The sequence below is a fragment of the Strix aluco genome, chromosome 2, assembly GCF_031877795.1.
Source record: "Strix aluco isolate bStrAlu1 chromosome 2, bStrAlu1.hap1, whole genome shotgun sequence".
Taxonomy (NCBI): domain Eukaryota; kingdom Metazoa; phylum Chordata; class Aves; order Strigiformes; family Strigidae; genus Strix; species Strix aluco.
The window spans coordinates 45,593,851-45,615,009 of NC_133932.1; the positions used below are offsets into that span (position 1 = coordinate 45,593,851).

The 21,159-nt window shown below is 32.1% G+C and overlaps 1 protein-coding gene across 10 annotated transcripts in view; it reads left to right on the forward strand.

Annotated features, from left to right (window-relative positions):
- The window catches only part of DMD (dystrophin), a 1,148,563-nt gene that overhangs the window by 464,459 nt on the left and 662,945 nt on the right, over positions 1 to 21,159 (forward strand). For all 10 annotated transcript variants that reach the window (XM_074814589.1, XM_074814586.1, XM_074814591.1 and 7 more), the window contains 3 exons: positions 1,208 to 1,360; positions 2,270 to 2,452; positions 16,283 to 16,477. In XM_074814589.1, coding sequence (XP_074670690.1) covers positions 1,208 to 1,360; positions 2,270 to 2,452; positions 16,283 to 16,477 — 531 coding nt within the window. The remainder of the gene's footprint in view (positions 1 to 1,207; positions 1,361 to 2,269; positions 2,453 to 16,282; positions 16,478 to 21,159) is intronic.

Consider the following 21,159-nt stretch of genomic DNA (forward strand, 5'->3'; position numbering starts at 1 on the left):
GTAGAATTTTTCTTTCTTTTGAAAATTTTGATTAAGTTGTTCTTGGCTTGGGGAACATGGCATGGTTACATTTTATTATTACTTATTTTTAAGTAAAATCTTTCCTATCCCATGGATTTTATTCTAACTTCTACAGTTTTGCAAATCTGTTTGAATTCAGTAAAAGAATAGCTGGAATATACCACTGTTTTGTCCACATGTAAACAAAACTTGAAATCTATTAGGCGTGTCTTTGACTCTTCCAAATTAAATGGAAGTAATTCATAATTTTTATGGAGGAGAAACAAGAAAAGTGTTTCTAGAACTATGCTATTAACCAGACCTTACTGGCCATTTTTATGGAATAGAGTGATTGATTTTCCTTTGGGTGTCTTAGTTAAGGCATTCAACCTTGTCAAATAAAATTCAAGAACAAAGAAGCAAATTCATCTGGATATTTTTATATAAAATGTAACAGTAATTTTTAAATTTACTTCTTAATAAGAAGTTATAGTAATGAAAATATTTTATGAATTCTGTATAAGCAAAGTTAAGCAGTAAATGCAAATGCAAATGGAGTAAATTTAATAATATTTATATGAAATAACATAACATTTTTTTACCTTCCTGTTAAAGAGAAGTTTTAAATCTTCTATGAAGCTGAGCCATAAACACAAGACATTTGTTATGTAAATGATATTTAATTTAGAAAGAGGAAACCTGTCTTTGCATACATTTCTGAATTGAAATTATTTTCTTTTGAGTAGCTACAGAGTTTTCATGCAGGCTAGAATTTCACAGGAGACCATAAAACACAGGAAGCCCACTTATGGCTAGGTACTAAGTGGGCTGTGTTTCCATCTGTCCAGTAAGTATTCTGAGCAGAAGTGTTTTATATAAAATATTGACATTTATGTAAGAGTCTTAACTTCTCTGAATATTGGTGACTATCTCAATGGTTTATTCAACATGTGAACAACCCTGAATTAGGTAATCTCCTTTAAAAGAAAAAAAAATCAGTTAAACTGAAGTAAATATGTTGTGTTCCATTACTTATACACTGAAGAAAATATTCTGTGTTGAGATATTTATAAAATAGATTTAAATATCAATATTTAATTAAAAAAATAGTGTCCTTGTGTGCTTTTTTCCTTCAGTGTGCACACATGCCAATTCATATTTTATAAGCCTTTAATTCATATTCTAATAATGTCTGCACTGTGAACAGGACTTGAGATCTCAAAGAAGAAAAAAGGCTTTAGAGATTTCTCATCAATGGTATCAGTACAAGAGGCAGGCTGATGACCTAATGACATGGCTGGATGACATTGAGAAAAAGTTAGCCAGTCTACCAGACCACAAAGATGAGCAGAAGCTAAAGGTAATGTTGTTTTGGGATGGCAATGGTAGATCTTTTTGAGTGATAGTTTATCAATTTAGCAGACAGCAAATGCAACAAATAATCCAATAGATATAGAATATTATCAGTTCAGTTCTTTATTTCTATTTATAGTAAAATGAACCCTAATTATCTGTGTTCAAACTGACATTTCTCTGTTGTACTATATCTTGTACTTGTTATACAGACTGTTATATAAATAATTTGAAACACACTAAATAAAATTTTTTGTTGATAATATGAAAAGTGTGCAATGTATTAAGAAGCATCAAATGTTTTCTAGTAAAAATTGTAATTGATTTTATGTATCTTTGTTCCAGATGAACAAATGACTTACCAATATATGGATGACCTCTGTCTCATGTTAGCACATTCATTTTCATCAGAACATATTCATTTGTCACTGTCAAACTCTATAGATTTGTTTACATACTGTCAAAGGTTTTCCTAGTTTATTTTGCATCGTCTTTCTTTGCTTCATTCTCTGAGTTTCCCACAGAGTAAAACAGGAGTTAAGTAATATCTTAAAGTCAAATAATATATTTGTAAGCTGTCCAAACGCTATTTGTCCTGAATATGCTGACCCTTACTGAGATAAGAGTTTCTCCAATTGCCCATCACAGTGTACTAGCAACAATCTGGAATTGGAAACTGTTGGCCTTTGCTAACGAGTTTTCAATGGGTACTAGCTGTTAGTATCTCTACAGCCAATGTCCAAGAAGGTTCTTTTTTTGTTTTGTTTCAATGTAAAATAAGAAATGAAATAGCTGTAAATTTTAATTGTAACAATAAAATGAAAATGGAATTTCTGACAGAAGTATTTTGCTAATTTTAAATTGATTGATCTAGTTAGCTAACTGTCCTGGGCCCTGTATTGGTTTTGCTCACTAGGAGATTGATGGAGAATTGGAGAAGAAGAAGGAAGATCTGAATGCGGTGCACAGGCAGGCTGAACGCTTGTCTAAGGATGGGGCTGCAAAAGCAGTGGAGCCAACCCTGATACAGCTCAGCAAGCGCTGGCGAGATTTTGAGAGCAAATTTGCTCAGTTTCGAAGACTCAACTATGCACAAATTGTGAGTTGTTACTGGCAAACCCACATGTTTGCAACTGCTACTACTAACAGCATCCTACTAACAATGAGAGCTTCAGGGTCAGTGTCAACTCTTCAAATATTAATAAGAAAAACCTTATTGTCTGCAAGTGGGGGAATCTTTATATTCTAATACAGTAGTTCTCTGCTTTGGTCTTAAAATTGCCCTTAAGTTAAATCAGCCAATTACAAAAAACTCAGCAATGAAAAATTCATGTTTATTTCCGTTGCCTCATTATTTTTCCATAACACTTTCCAGTTTAAAAACATCAGTTTGCCATGCATCTATTTTGTTTAGTGACCATGTAAAACACAAAAGTTGTCTTTTTCCAACTGCCCATCCCATGCCAATTTTAATTGGTTTTTTATTTGTCCATAACATGTTATAGTCACTTAAGAAGAGATAAGAAAATTCTTATGACACTATATAAATGTTTGAATTCTCAAAGGATTTTTTGCAAGAAAGTGTACTTTTTAAAATTTGACAGGATGAAAACCTGATTTTATGAACCAACTTTGTGTCTTCTGATTTTGAGTTGTTTAGTTGTATATAAAATATAATTATTCCTACTGGTTTATACATGCTGCAATAACTGGATAAATAAAAGGGAATACAACTGTCACTATTCCAGGTTTATGATCAAAATATGGCAGTTTTTCCTTGACATTCCTTCTTCTGGGCTTTTGATTTTATATGAAGAAAGATAAGATTTACTCTCAAGGAAGTTGTTGCATTATATGCTCTTCTGTAATCTTAAAAGTGCTAGTGGTAAAGGGGTGTTTCAACAAAATATAATTTTATTTATTTATTTTTAAATACACCTAGATTGCAGAGGGGACATACTGACAGGATAATGAAAATTTAAATACATGAAATGTTATTTCTAGTTAATATAAGGTTGACTATGTTTTTAAAAAGAAAAAAAAAGTTCCAAAATCAGCAATAATGTATAACCTTTTGGTCAACACAGTCCTCTATTTAATGTACTGAGTGTATTGTATATTTTTAACTTTTCTTCTATTAAGTTACATAATGTATATATAAAAAAATAATTGGGATAGCTATGCAGTTAATGGAAACAATCAGAGAAACATTAACTTTGGTTTGTATGTTATTAAATCTTGTTCCATCTGATTACTCTTTTCAGATTACTATGTCTTGTATTAAACTTGATGGATGTAATCAGTTGCAAATCATTTATATTGACATGGAGTTAGAACAGGTTTCACTTTGTCTTGTAAATGAGTCTTTTTATAATGAAAATATTTGTTCCTTTGATAAGCAAGTAAGAAATAAGGATGTGCATGCAATTTATATAAAAACATTCTGCTGTCAATGTGCTTTTTATGTCACCCACCACCTTCTAGACAGAGGATGAGTATATCCATTATAAAATTTTACTAGCAAACCAATAAAACTATATATTATCATATTTTTCTTTAAAATATATAAGGTAGATACATCAGCAGATATGCTTTTGTGTCCATCAAGGGAATACAGTCATCAACTTTTTAAAGCCCTGTAACCATTACATGTATTTTTATTGTTAAAATATATTATTTATATATTTCTATCCTTGTAATGGTTAAATTTTTTAATATGCTCAAATATTTTATACAAGAAGGCTACTTGTTAGTATTTATCTGGGGAATGAGGTCATTATTCAATGAAATGTACATGTGTACAGGATAATTACTGCATCCTTCTCATTTCTCACGAAAAATATCTCGCTCTGTCGACAATGACCAAGGTGATATTCATATAAAATATTTTAGAAGTTTTACAGAAGCTACTGAAACTGGTGAGAGGCAGTATATTTTCATGCCTCAAATCAGAGTGAGAAGCACAACTGCCTTGTTATTGTTCCGGCTTTGCTGAATCAGTGAAAGAAAGTGAATTTCTCTTGAGTCCTTTATTTTCTTTTTTAATACAGCCTAAGTACCTACCTCACAGGGATGTTGTGAGGATTAATTAATTGTTTGTTCAAGACTTTAAAATACAAAAGAAAAATTAAAAATCAAACTATGCACTCAAACACATGCATATACCAGCAAAAATAACTTTCACGGAGATTTTCTATGTTAACCACCAACTGAATAAAACCATATAATAAAAATACGAAACGGAATTTATTTTTAAAGCAAAATAAATAGAAAACTGCTGCATTTATTATTTATAATTGATGATGTATTCAGTAACAGACTTAACAATTGAAAGTTGTTATTATAAATCAATGAGGATTTAGTTGTACTGTATATCTTGCAATTCATTATCATTCATTTAATAAACATAGCAAGACTGCATTGAAGAAGACCTTTAATTATGTGGCTTAATGACAGATTTGCATTTCTTACCTTTGCTGGAGCTAATATAGTTCTAATATCAAAGTGTGAAGTTAGAATGATCATGCTCCCCTGGATTTTACTTTTCCCCAATATTTTTTGGGAAGACCTGTCAGAAGGATGTCAGAATCATAGCCATATAACAATTGATTCTCACTAGCATGGTAGATTGTCATAAAATTCTGATTGTCTCACAAATATGTAGCTGTAAATATCCAGCAACTAATTGACAAATATATATGGGTGTATATTTATGAAAAAGAATTTTCTGTCACCACTTTTGATAATAAGGTATAATGTAGTTATATTACCTCCAACACTGCATGTTCTGTTTAATGCCAATTTTGAGACATGATTCAATTTGGTATACTGGTCACATCTATATGAAAATTGTCAGAGAGTAATGTGTGACATTCTATAGGGAAAAAGGTGGGTTTATTGCAATAACAGGTTAAACGTGGTACACAAATGCATAAATACAACTGCACAAAACCTAAAATGACACTGAGTGTGAAAAAGTTTTTGGAGTTCATGTTGTCTTACAGGTTTCTTCTCCCACCTGGTGTCTTTATTCATATGTAACAAAATAAACAGTGGGCAGAAAATTCCGTTTTTCAGTTGGGCAGATTGCTGATTCCTGTGTTAAGAAAAGTTTACCTTTCTACTTCATTTCTGCTAAAGATTTCCATTTTAAATCAGTCAGTAGTAACTTCAGTTGTGAAATCTGAATACTTTATTAAAGAGTGGAATATTTTACCGTAATATTTTAAAATTATGATTAACCACTAAATCCTACTGAAATTCATGGAAGCTTAAGATACTCTTAAAAAAACAAGCCATTAAAGTTTAATCCTAGAACACTATGCAATTTTTGCGTATTAAAATTACATGAGTTTTTTTAAAACAATTCCTTTTGGTAAAAATTATAACATTAGAGAGGTCAAGAGACATTTATTTCTAGATTAGCTCTGCAGAATCTGAAATAATTAAGACCTGGCAGTTGCACAGTATTTTTAGAAAAGTTATCAATCCCCTTTGCTACAATCTAAACCTAAATCTCCCAGTTACTATTTTTCTGCAACAGTTTATGCCACTGTTCCAGGGTGATGAGAATAGATATCTCTCGCAAAGAAAAAGCTAGATTCAGATAGTTTAATTCAAATCAGGGTCAAAATCAGTTACTGCTATATTGATTACATTTAATTAAATTTGCTTTAGTTAATGCCTGTTTTATAGAAGGGTTTTTTCCATGCTTTCATTTCAGCAGTCCATGAGCATGTTTATGTCATGACTCAGTTTAGATTTTATTGAGCTGACTGAAATTACTCTGCATATAGAGAGTACTGAAGGTCTTTATCATGAGAAAATATTTTCTAGATGAACACAGGTGCAGAGCCTACACTATAAATTCTTATTTCATATGTCCTGTTACCATATTTTATCAAGCTATCCAACATTCTTTCTGCCATCACACATGGTGTTTTTTTTCTTTTCTTCTCTTGGCAGAATTATGCAGTAAATAATAAGCCAGAATATTTTTAGGGCAAGAGGAATATTGTTCTTGCAACCTATAAACAGCTGTCAAAATTATGTACTTATTGAAGCATATACAAGCAAAAAAATAGGCTTACCTAAGTCATTTCAATAATTTCATTGGTGACACAGACAAACATTCTGTTGAAATTTATGGTCATTTTACTACTGAAATATTTGGGCCTGGATTTTGGCCATACTGGGAAAAATAATCAAATTATAAACATCAGGAGAGATCTTTTTCATACCAATTAGACTATGCACTGAACAAGAATGAATAAGGAAAATAGCTATACAAAACATGTATTTATTTCTGTAAGGTAAGTGATTTAGTCTGAGCAGTTCAATGGTTATCTGCAACATGGATAAAATGCCAGTACTCATAGTACTTACTATGAACTAAATATCATAAACTTCATTTTTCCAAATGAAAGACATTATTCTCTTTAAGATTCTGTAAAGCATTCAGAAATTCAAAATACCTGTCTCCCAACTGGATGATCACTTCAGGTGAGAGAGTATGTGATCAACTTCTGGAACCAGATTAAGGACTGATCAAGTTTACATCTGAAATTCAAGAGTTTGTTTAAGTTCAGCCTTTTAAGGGCATCTTGCAGTTTTCAGTTAGTATTTCCCTATGGAGCTCTATTTAGTTCATTTAGTGAAATTTAAACTTTTTTTGTTTTAACTGTTAAAATATGTGTATATATAAAGCTATTTCATAAAATATAAATCAAACATTGAAATAAATCTGTCACAGATAAACACAGGACCTGGTGTCCTAATTATCTGTCTGCATCTAAATAACGTGAATACTTCAGTGGTAATGTGCTACCATTGTTTTCGATCATTGTTTTCCACAGTTTCCACAACCAGCAGCATTGGAATGAAGTGGTTTTCTTCTCTTATCCTTGCTTAAATATTTCTTGGGGTAAATAAACAAATAATGGTTGCCAAGAAGAAGGGGCAAACTAATTCTTCATTATTCCTACAATGAGTGGGAGAGAGGACGAATAAAAGAGAAAAGTCATTAGAAAAGCAAAATAGAAAAATGCTGGGCAAAAGAAAAGAACTATACAGTGATGGATTAGTATTTGTTTCACCTATGTGCTTTGGGTCTCTTAAGGACAGGACAGAGATGATCCTGTGACACCATTTAACTTTCCTGACATTTACAGTGGCAGCTTTTTAAACAAATAGCTTTACACAGCACAGCTAAAGACTGGTCTTTTTGACTGTGGTCTGCAAAAGGGGTGAGGATGAATAAGAATCTGTGGGGAGAGAATCACAGCTGAATGTTTACACCCATTTTCTAGCATCCATCAACCTGGAAATTGCTGTTAGAAAATTTATTCAAAATAATTTAATTGTATTTCAAATACTTTAGTTTTATGTCTTATTTAAGAAAAGAAACATATGGGAAGTACACTGAAAATGGATATTGTCTTTGATAGAGCTGAAGAAAGGCTAGTTTTGTAAATGCATTTTTAAATGCACTTTACCTTCTCTGTCTAAAATGAATGCATACTGTGTTGTGGTAATTGAAGTGAAGACCATCTATAGCCTTCTTTTATAAAATTGGAACAGTTTACTACAGTCTTTTGAGTTCTAAAGCGTATTTGTCTTCTCTCATATTTTCTTATTAATTCTGTACAGTATTCACTATCATCACTGCAAATCTATAGTATTTTAATGGTTAAAAAATCCTGTTTTGTAGGTGACAGAACTTTAGAGAAAAGATTTTTCTCTGCCTTTTTTCATTATCTGTTATAAACTTCAGTGAAGTTTAAAAGTGAAACTCAACATCTTTACCCCATCACATAAGAATTAAAATTCTTGCTACAACTTGGACTAAGGCTGGCTTACGATGCTGAAGAAAGCAAATTTGTATATGTACAGTGCAAGTGCTGAAAATCTATGTATATTTAACTAGTTTTCAAAACTGCTGGATTGACAGCAATTTCATTTACGTTATTTCAAGAAAAAAAAAATCTTTTTCTTGGAGTAACAAAATCAGCCTAAGTGACAAACCCTATTATTATTCTGTGATGTCATCTCAATAAATGTAGATTAAGGTTATTTTAAGAAATAAAGATGGAAAATAATTAGGTAATGCCTTTTAACATTTCTGGAAATTGTCAATGTTTAAGGTTTAGGACCTTGCTCTTTGAAGCTGTTAGCATTCCACACTAATGTGGTACTTAAATGGCATTTTTAGATTATTTTCTAAATTATCTCAACAAACAGTTTGCATAAATATCTGGAAAGTTAGCATCACAAATCAACAGTCAGTTTCAAAATGGGTTAGTTTAGGCATCAATAGACTGTATTCTAACATATCTGTGCTTTATTTAGCATTAATTGGTTCCTTGGTGATCAGTCTGTAGTGTTACATGTATTAGTATTCAAGACAGCCCTAAGGCTACATCCTTAAATGCTGTTTAAGATTAGGGCACTTCTGTAGTCTTAATAAATCAGCCATTAAATAAATTGGCATTGACCAAAATCTATTCTTAGGAAGGCTACCTTCCACCATATTGTGTAGAAGCTTGTTCTGCCACTATATACACTGTTTCTTCTCTTACCACCGTCCAAGAAATACAATTTTGAAATTCTGTTTTGAGTAAAAAAACATTTGAAATTCCTTCCATTCTTTTGAGTATTTCCTGCTGTGCAGGCAAATTTGAGTATGCGATGCTAGTTTAACAGAATCATTAGAGACTGTCACAACTGGACATCATGATTACAAGGATATAAGACTATGCAGAAGAGTTTAATCTTCTAAAGTCTCAACTAGATACTTCCTTAAGTAGGTCAGTTCCTTTATAAGGTCTGTATTTTTTTTTTTTCAGCTGTGAGAAATATTACAAGATGAGTACAAGAAATGATTAACAGTTCTGGATTTTTGTATTTTATAGTATATGTATAAAAACTTTCAAATATGTATTGTCTACTGGAAGGTAACACGTAAATCAATTAGAGAAGTGTTTTCCAGGTAAACCCTTACAAAATTCTAAATAACTTTTTAAAATATCTATTGAAAACCAGCCTAGGACATAGATTTCACAACGTGTTTAATTTTTTTCATTCTAAAATGTAATATGACTACCTAAGAATTTATTTATTTAGTGATTTCTAATACTGAGAATGGCTATCTTTTTTGACTCACCGGTAGTTAAAATCTTACTTTCCCCAAAAAATGTTAGTGACTGTACATGGCCTAAGCAATGTTTGTTAAATGATTATGAGGTATAATCTTTAATTTTTTTAATAGTCATTTTATAATGTTGTAAATATCTGTTTAAGTCACATGACAGAGATATGCAGATTTCCTTTTACATGTCAATTTTGAACTACTACAATTATTGAGATATGCCATCTTTATCAGAAATAATTAACATATATGCATAACTTATTTAAAACAAGAGACACTTTATAAATCCCAGTAGTTCTGATTAGTCAGTTATGCCATAATGCTACTAGGTTTTGTTTTTCTTCAGGACATAACATTGCAGCTGTGGCATAAGATATACAGTGCTCTATATTTTTATTTTCTGAAAGAGCTGACTTACACACAGTACAACATATGACAGTCTTATGTCCTAGTCTTATAGCTGAAATTATTTTTTTTTCCTCTTTGCTTTAAGAAATACCAATGGAAATTGTCAGGGTTAAAAGTTAGAAGCAGAACTGCTATAATTTTGAATTTGTGTTAGTTGTGTTAGTCTCTTATTTGTGTGAATGCTAGCAGATCTTCAGTAAGGAACAATGGGTAAGTTTTCAAATAAGCTACAGCTAAATTCAATATGCAGCACTGCCTCATCCTGAGGAGAGTCCTTATCTAGAAGCAATTATCTAAGCCAGAATAAAACAAAAGCACTGTTAAGCAACTGAAAAAGGCATTGCCCAAGCTTTTCATTTTATCACTTGACCAAGTGTATTTTACATCTTGGAGGGCTCTAAAGGCATGAGGCTGTGTGGAACACAGAGGATTAGCCACAGCACCAACATGCTTTGTCATAGTTTCTAAACTATATATTTACATCCCGAGAAAAAAAGTTACAACTATGAATACAACCCAATATAATGACGAATCACTCTGGGTTTAATGTTTAAAATTAATTGCTATAACTTTTGTCTGTATCTTTTTTTTCCTCTCATCTAAATGTGCAAACAATGCACTCAAAGAAAAAAAAAAAAAAGAAAAATTGGGGGTAGAATAAATAGTCATCCAAGTCTTTGAGCCAAGCAACCACAGGTATCACAAGCAACCACAGGTATCTATCCAATCCACCATACAGAACTCATCAGAGTGTAGCATGACTATATGAGTTTTTGGGAAATGTCCCATAATTTAAGCCTAAAAATACAGGGTACAGACCTTTTCTTATAGTGAAAACCTTTGCATTTCAATCAAGTTATGAAGGTCAAAAATAAGATAGTGAAAGTAAGTACACACTGGTTACGGCCTGTTGATTGCTGGTTTACAAAATCAAAGCCTGCTATTCTTAGCATGTAAAATTTGCTGAAATGTTTTCTAATTAATGCTATTACTAAGAATACTTTCATTTTAACTGTCTTAATTTCATTTTATGTATAGATAAAATAGATTAATTTTATCATAGAATAAAAACTGTTAATGCAGCAGTTCTCAGTCAGTAAGGTATGCTTTAGCAGTGAAGAATTGTGAAGACATAAAGCCCTCTCTATCCAAGAACAGTGCTGAAAATAGTCATGTGTATATTTAAAGTTTCAATTTGTATAAAAGTCACTGATGAAGTCAGATACAAGCATTAAAATACATGTTGTAAGCATTGCAATGTGTGGGCTTTTTTGGATTGCAATCATACATGAGTAGAAAAATCACATATGTGAAAAAATATTTACATTCTAACTTGAAAATATGATTTTTTTTAAAAATCTTATTTTAAATAGATTTTAATGCTGCCAAGTCCCTTTTAAGGTCTTGCCTTCATGGAATTACATAAGCATTTTATAAATTTTTAATCCTGTAGTGAGGATTTAGGTCTCTCTATACTGGAAAAGGATGCTTCTTTTTGTATTGATAGATAACTTGTTTGTGATTGACTAACACCATCCAATCTCATAATGAAAATTCCATGTTATTGGTGTAATTTTTATCTACTTTCTGCATATATACACACTTACAGGTAAGATGTACTAGTGATACTGAAGACACAATTTATTTTTCTGAAATTTAGCTGACATCACCAGTCACAGCATAGGAAGGGGTGAATAAAAGCTTCTTTATGTATAAATATGTAGTTGAAAGTGGTTTTATTGATCTCTGACAGCATTTGATCATCCTTTTGCAGTTTTAATTCTTTATTTGATATATTGATGCTAATCATGGGCTAGCAAATATCATGTAGTTTACAGTTTGCTCTAGAAAGCAATAAACTGTTCCAAAGTTTATTGGACTCTTCGAGGCATGACTGCCTTTGTCCAGAAGGTGTCTGCTATCTGTTTCTTATTTTCTGTGTGTGTAGCACACCTATGCTTATGCTTCAGAGGTGACTGACTTTTTACATTCTCCTATATCTTACAGCTGCTTTTAAAGAGTACTTTCTCAAGCATTAGTTCACTTCAGGAGGAGGCACATATTTGTTTTTTCCTGAACTCATCGGGATGCTGCTAGGAGCAGCATCATGGTACAGTAGTGTGATAGGTGTGTTTTGCTGCTTTACTCCTCCCACGTACTCTGTTTGTATGAAGTTATTAATTCAAAAGCATAGCTCACTAAGGTCGTTATGAATTTGGAGGCCTATAGTGAGAAGGGACCAAAAATGGAACAGTTGTCAAGGCCTAACAGAAAAAGTTTGGAGGCTTTGTGAGTGTAAACTGTTGAACAGCAAAAGTGATGTTGGGATTGTTCCCTCTGTAGAAAGAGGAAAGAAAATGGATATACTGAGATGGGTGAAATGTGCTTTAACACTGAGTTTTCCAGTGCTAAGAGGAAATTAACAGCATTCTCCAAGGCTAGTTAGCTCTGATGCCACCAGGTATTACTGTTTTAGATGTAGGCAATAATCATCACAGACACTTCTTTAGAGGGGATGTTTGATTTCATGGGCAAAACATGCATTATTGAAGTAGTTCTTCTTTTGTTGGTTTTTTTTTTGGTTGGTTGGGTTTGTTTGTTTTGTTTGTTTGTGTTTTGCTTATCAGCTTTCTCTGTAAAGGCCAGTTCATGGATGCATTTCTTGTCTGCGTTGCATCTGGTAGGATGTGGAAGCTATCAATAAAATCAGTTTCTCACGTGTAGGTAGAGTCATGTTTATGGAAAGATCCTATCCCTTAATTAAAAATATGTAATGATGGGGAAAAAAATTCATTTTACTATTGTAGAGATGATAACACTTGGTGAAAAGCAATGCATGAAATGTTAAGCCTTCCCCGGAACAAAGGTATTTCTTCAGACTAGAAATAATTTGCATATCAGTATATCACTGACAATCAAGTAAAAATACAAAATAATAGCAATAAAAATGTATTTTTCAGAAATAGCAGTATAGGAAATGGCCATTTATGCCAGCATTTCCCCATCATTCTTAACAGTTTATATGTATTATGTATTATTTTAAAATATTATTTGGTTTTGAGTATTTTCAAGTAACTATTGAATGTATTCTTCCACTTATCCAGCTTCAACTTATTCAAAACCATTCCTAAATTATTATTTAAAACTTCAGTTTCCATTTCCTTATTTATTTTTAATCCTTATAAAATGTTAACCTACCTTGCTTCTGATGAATCATTTTGGCCATCTTTATGTCTGAATGAATATTATTTTTAAAAGTGATCATGGATTACTTTTAAAAGTGGATCCCAGCTGCTACAATCTCCATCATTTTTAAGTTTTTTCTCATTACAGTGTTAGTATATTATTCAGTTTCAGCTGTGCATTTCTAGTAAAGATGTTTGACCAGGATATAGAGAAGGACTCTGCCTGTTGTATCTTCTCCAGTAAGGCAATTCCAGCAAACATAGGGACAAGCCAAAAATTTTTCCCTTTTTTTGCTGATTAAAATTGTCAGTTCTGGATAATGCCTACCTTTCACTCCTTAGTGCAAGATGCCAACCTCTACCTTGGGTTCTGTTATGCTACTGTGAATGAGGGAAAGATAGAAAGAAAGAAATACCTGTGACCTGTTGAAAAACCCACTGGAGTCAAATTTAATCCTTGATTTCTAAAGTTACATCAAATTTAGAAATCTTTTATTTAAATAATATTCAGAAGATAATTGATTTGAATTGTTACTCTTCTTTTAGAAAGAGGTATTAAATAATGTTGCCAAATATGAGGACAGGTTCTGGTAGGCCTCTACTTTCAAATATCAATCCATTCATCTATTTATCTGGTTGTAGTAATTTACAGTTTAACTAACAATATAAACATTAATGGTTTGCTTGAACTAGAAATTTCCTGAGTCATGTTACCTGTAGAACTATACAAGTAATCATCCTGCTGTGAGAAATATGAATGTAAAGTTTTCTGTAAATGACAGTATGAATATATGGTTGCATACATCTCAATAACATTGATGGGAGTTAAATATTACACATATTTTGAGGGATTACTAAACCATATATGTCATACCAGGTTCAGTCCTGTCTTCAGATTTTAATTAATTTTGCCTTGAAGAGTGCTTTTATGAGTTCTTTGTAGCAGTGATTGAAGGGTACCCAGTTTTGGCAGTACTATAAATAATTAAGCATGATATCAATGAAGTGCTCACACATCAGATTTCCACTTGACTTTTTTCTGGTTTCAGGAAATATTTAGAGCAAGAAGGCACAGATTTTATTTTATGTACACACGCATACATGTGTGTGTACATTTGTACATCATTATTAGCCTAAATTTGGGTTGAAAAAAATAAACTAATAGAACTATAGAAACTAATTATGTATAATATTATATATAAAATATATAATATATAATATATATAATCTGTATCACTTTACATATTCATGTGACCTCATTTTGAGTGAATAACTTTGCACATCTAGCATGCTCTTTTCATTATTGTGAATCTAAATATTCTGTCTTCTCAGTCAAAAAAGAAAAATACAATTATATTTAAAATGTTCCTCATGTGGGTCTAAAGTTCTTTGCTACATGTAGAAGTGTCACAGTGTATTCTTGAGGAATTAAAATATATTGCTGCATGCCTCAGTGGCCTGTTGAGAATCTCCCATTTTCTAATCAGCTGGGACAGCTTTTTCTTTAGGTTTACTGCAGTAAACTTATTTTTGCAGAGCATGTGATTCATGAAACATGTGCAGGGCAAACACAATTTTTTTAATCAATTTTTTTTAAATAATAAAAATTATAGCAGTGATATGGTAATTAGAGAGGTTTCAGTGTTAGCAGATGTACTGAGAAAGTAATTTAGTGAGAAAAGTGTAAGCAAAGCAATTAAATTTGCATAAGAAATGCAGCAGAATAACACAAGTCTACGGATAACTTTATGGGCTTTATATGTGATATGTATACATCTAGAGTGTGTAAATGCATATTTTAAGACTCTAAAGAAAATTGATGAACCAGATGACTCAGCCTAGTAACTGAGGAGAGAAACATCATGAAAGGATGGGCAGGGCAAATAGATAAATTAAAATGAGACACCTTGTTGAGGTAGTGTGTGTAAGATATTTTACATACTGTGTAGCTAACTAATGATAATGGTTTTCTTCAGGACCATTGATCCATTGTGTTTAACATATATGGCTCCAAAATCTGTGATTATCTGTATTAGGACTGGAGCATCTAAATAATATCATTTTTGAAAGAAAGTTTACCAGCAATTGTTTGTAAAAGTGCTTTGAGGTACTCATTAAGTTTATATTTTTGAGAAGACAGACATCAAGCACAATGGATCTTGGACCCGCACTAGGAATCCTATGTGATGTGACAAAATAAAATAAATAATAACTTATGCTTACAAAATCACAAATAATTTATATTTAAATTATGCCTTTTCTAATGGAGATGCAGGTGATCATGTATTTGGAGTTTAGCTAAAAGAAGCAATCATAGCTCTCCCTGCTCCAAAGCACACTTTTGATACTACTTTTTATCTATGATCCATAAACACATCAAATCAGAAATGTAGACAATTCATATAAACAGTCACTATTTTCTCACCTTATATGTCAGTATCTTTCCAAATGCCGTAGATCAACGATCTATTTTCTTGGAACCAAAACATTCTGAGATTTCTTTACATTTGATGTATACATGTGCTTTCAGAATAGGGTGTCTATTTCACATGTGTTCAGATTTAAAAAAAAAAAATCTTAATTTCCTGAAGAGGCGTGTTGCTGGGATTTCTTTTACAAATGTGAGTGCATTAAAGACCTTTCAAATAATGAAATTCCAAATTATAGTTTCTAGTTTAAAGAGAAAGGTTTTAGTATGGTGTTGAAAGAAGTGCTGAGTTGATCTAGTTTTGTGTTATATGTTATTTAAGAAATTGTGTCTATTACACAAGTGATTATTTTACTTGACACCTTGAAATTAATTAGTATTTTTGGCCTGGCATGCATGGAATTTCTATAATGAAGGACAGATTCTTAAAGAGGTGTGATGATTTAAAATTCAAGGGCTAGCACTAAAATCTCAGTAACACCGTAATCTCAGAGTACTTTTGCATTTTCTAGCTTCATTTCTTTGGAGAGTAGGAGAAAAAAAGTTTGTATACTTTTGCATAGATTAATTTTAGTACCTGTCATTTCAAACAGACTAGTGGAGTGTGAGTGATCTATGTCAGAAACTTCAAATATTTCCTTCATTTGTACTTAGAAATTATTTTTAATTGTTTCTAGGTTGTGAACTAGAAATTGCATTAACTTATAAATTTGTGTAGTGTTAAGAAACTAAAGGAAGCATTCTGTTGTATATCTATACTAGCAAACAGTTCATGAAGATACAACTTTTGTGGTGACTGAAACTATGACTATGGAAACCACTCATGTGCCTTCTACGTACCTGGCAGAGATCATTCACCTTCTGCAAGCCTTGTCTGAAGTAGAAGAGCACCTTAATTCTCCTGTTCTGCAGGCTAAGGATTGTGAGGATCTCTTCAAACAAGAAGAGTGTCTCAAGGTAAGAGAGAAAGCTTTTCTTACAATGATTGGATTCTGTTATTTTGGGGCTTCTGTACACTGACAGCCTGCACTCACTCTCAGAGACATCTGTTTATATATGAAGGCACAGTGGTGCAAAATATAAGAAGACCGAAGAGTTAATTTATTTTTATCTGTTTCACCAGTATTTGGAAGGCAAGAGCATTAGTCTATCTGCAAAGTATGTCCTTGAATGGGAGAGAAAGGATGGAGAGGGGCAATTATATATAAAAAGATGTGAATTTGTGTTTAAAGTTATGTTTGTGTGTTTGTAATTTGAAGTAATTAGTAAGTAACACTATCCACACCCAATCTTGGAAGCTTTATTTTAGTGTTTGATTTTGAAATATTTTTTATTAAGCAGAAAAAAAAAAAAAAGTAAAATTTAGCTGTTCCATTCCAGACCAAAAAAGCTGAAAGTCTAATTGGGGCTGTACTCTGTGCAATTATTACAGTCTAATTAGCTAAACAGAAAATATTGTCCACTAAGTAGATAATGTAGTTAAGAAAAAGCTAATTTAGTATTGTTGATATGACTTTAAATATTACTGTCTGGTTTCTACATCACTTGCAACAGTGAAATCCTTTGAAATTGGTGGAATTTTTCCAACACAGAATTGACATAAAAAGAGAATAAGATTAAAATTAAGCCTAAATAGATGAATGAGTTATCAGCTTTTGCAGAATAATGTTTGTGTGAGGAAAGCCTTGTAAAAAATCATGCTTAAGTGCTGTATATAATTACAGTAATTACAAATTGTCATCCAGCATGAAGAGAAGACCACATTTCCATTTTTCTGTGATTATTTTAGGGAAGGAAAGGTTTTAACAAAAAGAAACATTAGCCAAAGAGGCTGGAATTTGCCTACAGTCAGCTATAAGAAGGAAGTTTAGAGGGAGAGTCTGGGCAGAGACTCTGGTTAGGTGCTCTGAATTGTCTTCATGGATATTATTGTCTGCATAGATCTTATACATTTTAGGCATCTGTATAAACATACACACATACACACACATACAGATATTCTTATTAGCTCTTAAAAATTAGGGTGTTTTCAGTTTCCTAGCAAGGCAGTATACTATGTGTAGTGAAGCATGACAGTGAAGTATTGGAGCAAAGGAAACATATAACTGATAACAGGACTCTATGAAATAACAGTAGGCCGTTCCTTTTACCACTTCTGATTTAGTACCAGTAGATTAAAGTGTTTCTGAGTATTGAAGCATACAACATGCCAGTGTTATTGTCATTCTTCATTTTAAACAATCCTTGCAAAAAATCATAGACCATGGAAATTATGGCTAATGAGCTACCGCTTGGTCCCTGTCTATGAACTTACATTCATTACTAGATTGGACGGAAAAACAGTGACCTACCTCAAGCAGTTTACTGGCAGTTGACTTGCTTTTAGTGCTTCCTAATGCTTTACATTTGGGCTATCTTTATCTGATTTATACCCATAACTAATCCGTTGTTCACCCACGTATATTTGGTATTATCAGAGTTGACACCAACTTTAGTAATATTGATTACTGAGGTTACAAGTAAGTACTACCATAGGTTTAATTTAACTGAACTATTAAATTGTTATGAGATGCATTTGTGGGCACAGTTCCATCTTCCTCCCAAATAAATCTCTTAGAAGAGGCAAATGGATCTTGCACATTTGTGGGCTTTTGGAAGGGTGTAGTTTTGATTTGAGCCTACTTAATGAATATTTATTTCCAATGAAAAGCATTTATCATTGTCATTATCCTGCAGTAAAAATAGAAAAGTAGTGCATAAATTGTTCAGCAGCTGGTTGGGAAAGGTTTGAAATTAAATTGTGGTTGATTTTTATCCCTGATAGATTTGCATGAATCAAATTACAGAACTGTCATGAATAGCTCTGTGTTTTAAAACTGAGTTTGTGATTTATGTTTTTTTCCACTCCCATTCAGAAAGAATCCATTTTAATTAATCCTTAAAAGGAAAAATAAGTTTATTTACAACAGTCTTTCAGTGGTAACTGCTTTGAACATTTTTCTCCAAAGTAAATAAGCATAGTAAGACTTAAACCTGATTGCTCATTACCCAATAGGATAAATATCAAATACAAATTTAAAATTGCTTTTATTAATTGTCATAGATAATTATAGCAGTGACTTAAATAACTGTACTTAATCACAGTATTTAACAAACAATTTAACTATTACAGTTCTGTCAAAGATGAAACTCCAATTGATTGTATGGAAAATCATGGTTCATAGATCAAAGGATTTGACTTAATGATACACTCTCAAAATAGAGTAAATTTTCTTATAAGCACAAACATTATGGTACTTCTGTCTGCTATTGATGGAGTTCATAATCTTTGAGTTCCCCATATAGAATTGGTTGTAATTACAATGGATTTCATGACATGATCAAGTGTAGGAAAAAAATGCCTTTGGAATTGAGCTAATTATCCTTGCTTGCAATGGGTGTTCCAAATGCTTCCTGGAAGTTAAATGAATGTACAAATTTGCATATATTTAACTTGATCTGGTTTTAGAAAATTAAATTATATTGCTCAAACTAAGCTAAAGTTTTCCTGGTGGTGATTATCTTATGCAAGCTACTTGTCTTGTTCAAACTCCAGATTATTTAGTGAGAGATGTATATGCTGAAATAAGTACATTAACCAGAGAATTAACATTAGCACATATTTCTGTTTGCTAACACATAGCAAAAATGAGTGTGCTAAAATGAAACAGTCTACATGGAAATTAAGAAGTGTAATTTGCATTTATAGTCATATGTGAGAAAGTGCTTAGTAGAATTTCATGTTAAGAATCACTGTCAGAGTCACGGCATAGTCGTGTCTGTTCATTATTTCAATATATTAACTGTGAATTCAAAATTTGTTTTCTGAGGCTACTTGCTTTATATATTTAATGCTGCAAACCTGCAGTACGGCCCATACATATTGGGCATTTCTTTTTATATTTTTTTTAATATTCTTAATTTTAGCAGGAACATTGTGTTGTAGAATATGATTATACATTTAGCTATAATATTTTTCAATGATGGAATAGTTTTAATATGAAAAGCCATCTGGCTCTTTGAGAAAGATGTTTCTTATATATGTAACTTCTTGCATAATCACTCTAACAGTTGTTTTTCTAGTTCATCTTTTTGTGTATTTCCAGTAGGGTCTTTGTTTAGTTTGTTAAAAATTGAGTTGTGTGCTGTTGGGGTTTTTTTTTTAAATATAGATATTTTCATGGTCTGATTATATTTTTTTTCTCCTTTTTTTTTTCCCCTTTGTTTGGTAATTCTTCATCTACTGACAAGGCACTTTTTTTCAGTTTTTTGCTGTGTCTTATTTCAGGATACAGGGAATTTACTGTACACATTACACATCTGTGATTCTGGCAGCCAGAATGCCCTTTCAAAATGGTTTATTAAAGCAATAATACCCATACCAGATATTGTAACTCATAGTTCTATACAGATTTTAAAATTATAAGTAATTTGTGGAATTTTTCCAGCTATTCATGATTACTGACAACTGTGCTGTTGCTAGTTTTCATGTTAGTACAAAAAGCATGAAATATTGTAACAAATCTGCTATACATATCATTATAAAGCATCATTCTACAAACATTGGATTGCCAAAAGTATATTTTTAATTTTGCACATTGGAATACATATTTGGTGTGTATTAAGTGATTCTTATCAAGAAACATCACCTAACGTGTTATTCAGAGTAGTTTTCTGCTGCAGTTCAGTAAAACTCAATTAACCATAACTTAGAACTGAGTGTAATCAAATGCACTCTCCATATATATATTTGTCAGTAACATAGTGCTTGGTGGCTGATTTGTACACAAATAGCCAAGGAAATTAATTTTTACAGAAAGTTGTCTTTCTCTGGCAGATAGAGACAAATTCCAGGTAGTGAAAATGAACTGGTGTTCAAATCTCTAACACTCAGATTTCTCTTTTCAAGAGCAATGAGATGGATCATTCCCCAAAGGCTACTGTCACTTCAGCTGCTAATGATTTTCTGTTATCCTTTTTTCTTAAAAATTAAAGCTTTGTGCTCTTCTGTTAACCATGTTACAAAATCTCCCAAGGCATTGTTGATAACTAACTGCTTGAAGCTATTCTCTTGAACATGAGAGAGAGATGGGGTATGTGTGTGAGATACATGAGTTTGTGCATACACTTATATACATGATCTATTTTCTTTTTTTCTTGGCCACTCTTATGCCATCCAGTTGTGAATTCTTTTATAGAAGGTCAGCTGTATTATCTTTCTTTGTCTGTAACAGCTGTTCTCTAAATAAATTCAAAAATCTGACATATAAATCAGAAATTATATCATAGGATCACAGAATACCATGTTGGAAGTGACCTCAAGGATACTCTGGTCCAACCTTTCTTGGCAAAAGCACAATCTAGACAAGATGGCCCAGCACCCTGTCCAGCTGAATCTTAAAAGTGTCCAATGTTTGGGAATCCACCACTTCCCTGGGGACATTACTCCAACAGCTGACTGTTGTCATTGTGAAAAGTTGTCCTCCTGTCCAGTTGGAATCTCCTCAGGAGTAACTTGTACCCATTAGCCCTCGTCTTTTTCATGTGACTCCTAGTAAAAAGGGAGTCTCCATCTTCTTTGTATCCATCCTTTAAATACT